Here is a 5,785-nt window from a genome sequence, read left to right as displayed (position 1 = left end):
TGGACACATATACACTGGCTGACTACAGTGCCTAATGATTCTGAAGTCACTTGGACACACACACACTGGCTGACTACAGTACCTAATGATTCTGAAGTCACTTGGACACACACACACACTGGCTGACTACAGTGCCTGATGATTCGAAGTCACTTGGACACACACATACACTGACTGACTACAGTGCCTAATGATTCTGAAGTCACTTGGACACACACACACACTGGCTGACTACAGTACCTAATGATTCTGAAGTCACTTGGACACACACACACACACTGGCTGACTACAGTACCTAATGATTCTGAAGTCACTTGGACAGTGTGTACCAGTCAGAAGTGCCTTAAAGGACCATGATCAACCTGTGTGTACCAATCAGAAAGTGCCTTAAAGGTCCATGATCAGCTAGTGTGTACCAATCAGACGTGCCTTAAAGGACCATGATCAGCTACTGTGTACCAGTCAGAAGTGCCTTAAAGGACCATGATCAACCTGTGTGTACCAATCAGAAGTGCCTTAAAGGACCATGATCAGCTAGTGTGTACCAACCAGAAGTGCTTAAAAGATCCATGATCAGCTGGTGTGTACCAGCCAGAAGTGGCTTAAAGGACCATGATCAACCTGTGTGTACCAATCAGAAAATGCCTTAAAGATCCATGATCAGCTAATGTGTACCAGTCAGAAGTGCCTTAAAGAACCATGATCAACCTGTGTGTACCAATCAGAAGTGCCTTAAAGGACCATGCTCAGCTAGTGTGTACCAATCAGAAGTGCTTTAAAGGTCCATGATCAGCTAGTATGTACCAGTCAGACGTGCCATAAAGAACCATGATCAGCTAGTGTGTACCAATCAGAAGTGCCTTAAAGCGACTGCAGCTTCATCTGGTCAGTCAAGCGAGAAAATATCTTATAAACGTTCAAAAAGAAAAAGAAAGAACTTGTTTGGATGGGCCTCGGTTGCTCCGTTAAATTTTGAAATTGTAGGTTCGTTTATTTTAACTTGATATGAGACGTACTGGAAGTGATTTTTTAAAAATAGAAACGTTTTTTTTAGTACCTGACATTTATAGATTTGTTAATAGCTCTACTTTTGAATGTACTGCGATTACAGACTTTATGTAAATCACACATAAGCTTTACAGTTGCGATTACTGTAAGTATTGAATTTTTTTAAAGTTTTCAAATGCTTCAAAGTCTGAGATTTCTTTATGAGAGAACAGTGGCGGGAAATAGAAAAATCTACTAGCAATATGTCTATAACCCTCGTCTAATTTACATAATGAGCTTCGTCAGTATTTATAGCATCACAACTAACAGCACATGGTTTCCTATTTCTCCCTCAAGCAAACACAAATAACTCCGCTCCTCCTGGTGCGTAAACGACGAGATCAAGTTGACACAGGAAACACGAATGTCCACAAACTAAGGAAAAGTCCTTTGAAAACTCGAATCCATCACCTGGACTATCTCTTGTTCGTTGACATTAGCCAACATATAAGGCTTAAAACTATTCGTGTTGACTGAGGTTTCAAAAGAATGACATGTGATATACCTGCAAACAAAATGATAAACATAAGGTTACTTTACCAAAGCACAAATCATCTTTTTCATGCTGATTTTCTATAGAAACATTGTACTCAAGCCTCTTTTATCAACTGAAACCGAATGATGTGTGTTTATATGTCTAAGTCTAGACCACTTTATCTTATTTTACTATATAAGAGTAAGAAAACTAGCTTTGAAATAAAACAATAAACTATGTATACATCTTTCTTATTCTACTGAATAAGAAAAATCTTCAGTTTTTATCCCCAGTTTGCGAAACATGAAACCTTACAATAAACGAAGACAGACTAAAATATGTGCGCGTATATGTCTTGCAAAGCCATAACCATGATTCTTCCTGTCCAACAGGTTGAGTATCTCTCGAACTAGAATACATATATTTCATTGCTTATCTAATAAATTATAAGTATATTCAAAGGCCAAAACAATCTAGATTTTTTATGGAACCGACTTCTGTAAATAACAGTTTTTAATTCGAAACTTTCTGAAGTGAGTCAAAATTTATTCTTTTACGTTAGACATTTTTGGAAAAATTATCTGTTTGTCTTCCTTGAAGATAAAGTTGTACTTTCCCCTGCATTAACAAAAACCACTATTATGAGATATGAACTCTTCTGTATTACCAAAAAAAAAAAAAAACTACTTTCAACACGTGTTCTCCTCTGAATTAAGGAAATACTATCATTTCCAGATATGTATTTTGTTGCAGTTCAGCTAGAATACCCTTCCAAGGTATATACCTTTCTATTTTAAGGTAAGACTACCCTTTCAAGATATATATTACCCTGCATTAATGACAGATGAGTTTTAAGTAAAAGGCGAATCGCCTTTCCAAGATATACCCATCCAGTAAGCAAGACAACTCTTCCAAGATGTGTATTTATCTGCTCGTCTTCATTAAAGACAGATCATCTGCTGAACAATTCAGTTTGTTCTCTTATAATAATGTGTTTAAAACATATTCGCTCTACTATAGTCTATAACAGATGAACGTTTAATTTGTTGGGAGTATATTTCAGTACTCATTGATCGCTCTGTGTTTTAGATATTGAATACAAAAACAATACCTAAAAACAACACTTGTGTATATTCATATATAATACTACTTCAACACATAATATTCTAATAAATCTGTAACGTACACAAATATAACACGTGGAACTCTTTAACTTTTATAATTACTGATCAACTTGGATTTTTATTACCGTATAAGTTATAGCTCGTGTCCTAAAATACTAGATATGCACTGATCCAAACAATTAAAAGAAAATCGGAGTAACCAAATTACTTCTGGTTCATTTTTATGAAAACAGGTGTCGGATGGCCTGTAAATATCTACTACTGGAACCCATGTTAGCAAGTAATCATATTCTACTATTACCCAACAAATGTTTGTCAGTAAGACACAATATCACCTCGGACACTATTGGAAAATTGTAAATTGATGTGACTTGCTTAATGTGATTGTTCCAATGAGCTGCTGAAAGTATGCTTCCTAATCCTCCATCAGAACTGGTTCTTGTTGGTAAACACTACTTAGCGTATTTCCGGAGCATCCTTTGCGTGTTCTGTAGAATACAAACTCTTCGGAGCATCCCTTGCACAGTCTATAGAATACAAACCCTTCAGAGCATCCCTTGCACAGTCTATAGAATACAAACCCTTCAGAGCATCCTTTGCATGTTCTGTTGAATACAAATTCTGTGAGTAATACTGAACAGTCCATTGACTTTATTATACACTCTTCTACGAGGAACTTGCTAATGAGTTAAGAATGGTAAGGGCATGTGTTACCATCTACTAGCTGGTAGCCAACTGCAATTAAAATGACAATACTAACTGATGGAAGACTGTATATGCCCCATATCTTATGACATTCATGACGAATTTTGTAGCACATAAGGGTCAGAGTGGTCACCAATCTTCCTAGACTCATATGTCACCATCACCACACGTGACATACGTCCGCAAAACTATGGATGAATATGGTCGCTGCAAGTTTTCAAATGCGTGCTCATCTCCTATCTGGCCGGAATGTGAAATGTGGTTTGACTGTGAGCAAGACATTCGTCAAAACGTTGTTTGACCACTCCTTGTAACACCACTAAAGATAAGCTGTTTTATTGTGGTGTGTTAGAGAGGCACTTAACGTAGGTCATCTGGCATGAAATCCAATCTTCTAAAGCCTGTTTCTGACCGTTTACATGTTGAATTGTCGTCCAGTTGCTGCTCTAAACTGTTTATTCAGTTGAAAAGTTAAGGCTCGCCGATCGTGTTGAGCCCACATTGTCATATTACAATCGTCTTGTGGGTTATCGACAATGGTTAATCGTACAACAGTCGTCTTGTGGGATATCGACAATTGTTAACCATACAACAGTCGTCTTGTGGTTATCAACAATAGTTAACCATACAACAGTCATCTTGTGAGTTATCAACAAAGGTTAACCATACAACAGTCGTCTTGTGGTTTATCCACAATGGTTAACAATACAACAGTCGTCTTGTGAGTTATCGACAATGGTTGACCATACAACAGTCGTCTTGTGAGTTATCGACAATGGTTAACCATACAACAGTCGTCTTGTGAATTATCGACAATGGTTAACCATACAACAGTCGTCTTGTGGGTTATCAACAATGATTAACCATACAACAGTGGTCTTGTGGGTTATCGACAATGGTTAACCATGTCCAGGTCTCCAGACTAGTTCATCAGTGGTCTTGTGGTTATTGACAATGGTTAACCATGTCCAGGTCTCCAGAATACTTCATCAGTGGTCTTGTGGTTATCGACAATGGTTAACCATGTCCAGGTCTCCAGAATACTTCATAAGTGGTCTTGTGGTTATCGACAATGGTTAACCATGTCCAGGTCTCCAGACTACTTCATCAGTGGTCTTGTGGTTATCGACAATGGTTAACCATGTCCAGGTCTCCAGACTACTTCATCTGTGGTCTTGTGGTTATCGACAATGGTTAACCATGTCCAGGTCTCCAGACTACTTCATCAGTGATCTTGTGGATTATCGACAATGGTTAACCATGTCCAGGTCTCCATACTAGTTCATCAGTGGTCTTGTGGTTATTGACAATCGTTAACCATGTCCAGGTCTCCAGACTACTTCATCAGTGGTCTTGTGGTTACTGACAATGGTTAACCATGTCCAGGTCTCCAGACTACTTCATCAGTGGTCTTAATTAAAGCGAACTTGCATCCCCTTGACCATACATTATGAGACTTGCAGCTGCTCCGGAACTTGTAGGGTTTGACCGGCGACTAGCTGACTTATTACTATACACATGATGAGAAAAACCTACACTACAGTCCTGGCATGTTTCATTATCATTGTGGATATTCTTACACAATCACGCACACTATTGTCTAAACTGTTAATCAAAACACACTACGTTATCTTCATTCTCATACACGAATGAAATGTTCATCATGCATCATCTAACATTTGTTTCATATAACAATTAACTTAGGTGTATCATTTACACTGTATAACCTACCTAATAACAGCAGTCGTGTCTTGTCATAGCTAAAATAAAAGAAACTCTGGCTATTCCTTAACTGTTTTGGGTAATATATTAAACTAAAACGCCCCCCCCCCCAGTGGCACAGCGTGATGTCTGCGGAGTTACAACGCTAGAATCCGGGTTTTGATACCCGTGTAACACAGATAGCCCATTGTGTAGCTTTGTGCTTAATTCCAAACAAACATACACTATAACGGAGAAATTTGACTTGCATTTTAAACTGATAGGTATTATGTACGCCCCATAGCTTTCCACACTTTTAATGATATAATAAAAAAATTAACAAACGCACATATATAGAAAGATCAACAAACTACACACCATTATGTAATTGTTAATGATTATATATTTTTAATAATCCAAATTTAACTGCTTACATTATGATGTTTCTAGTTAATACGAACATCTTTCCACTAAATACTTACCGAATTTTTCGGAATATAAGACGCACCCTTGTTTTGAAGACAAAGTTTTGGGGGCAAAAAAAAGCTACAGTCGCATTTGAAAGATTTTTATGGAACAAAAATTCAATTTGATACTTTAAAAATTAGTATATATTGTTCTAAACACAAAAGAGCTCAAAACATCAAAATAAGAAAATACCGTACATCAAAAAAAGGTTTACTGTTATTTAGTTATGTTCAAAACCTACAAAATCTTGATTGTTTTAACTGTA

The 5,785-nt window shown here is 37.2% G+C and overlaps 1 protein-coding gene across 1 annotated transcript in view; it reads right to left on the bottom strand.

Annotated features, from left to right (window-relative positions):
• Nucleotides 1-1,230: 1,230 nt before the first annotated feature.
• LOC106461948 (lachesin-like) overlaps nucleotides 1,231-5,785 on the bottom strand; it is a 42,717-nt gene continuing 38,162 nt past the window's right edge. Inside the window, exon 8 of the mRNA XM_013921816.2 lies at nucleotides 1,231-1,552. Within this exon, the coding sequence (XP_013777270.2) occupies nucleotides 1,464-1,552 (89 nt within the window). The 3' untranslated portion in view covers nucleotides 1,231-1,463. The remainder of the gene's footprint in view (nucleotides 1,553-5,785) is intronic.

The sequence above is a fragment of the Limulus polyphemus genome, unplaced genomic scaffold (assembly GCF_000517525.1).
Source record: "Limulus polyphemus unplaced genomic scaffold, Limulus_polyphemus-2.1.2 Scaffold1064, whole genome shotgun sequence".
In the NCBI taxonomy this organism is placed as follows: Eukaryota; Metazoa; Arthropoda; class Merostomata; order Xiphosura; family Limulidae; genus Limulus; species Limulus polyphemus.
The sequence above is the reverse complement of the archived record's forward strand: the minus strand, read 5'-3'. Positions and strand labels throughout refer to the sequence as shown.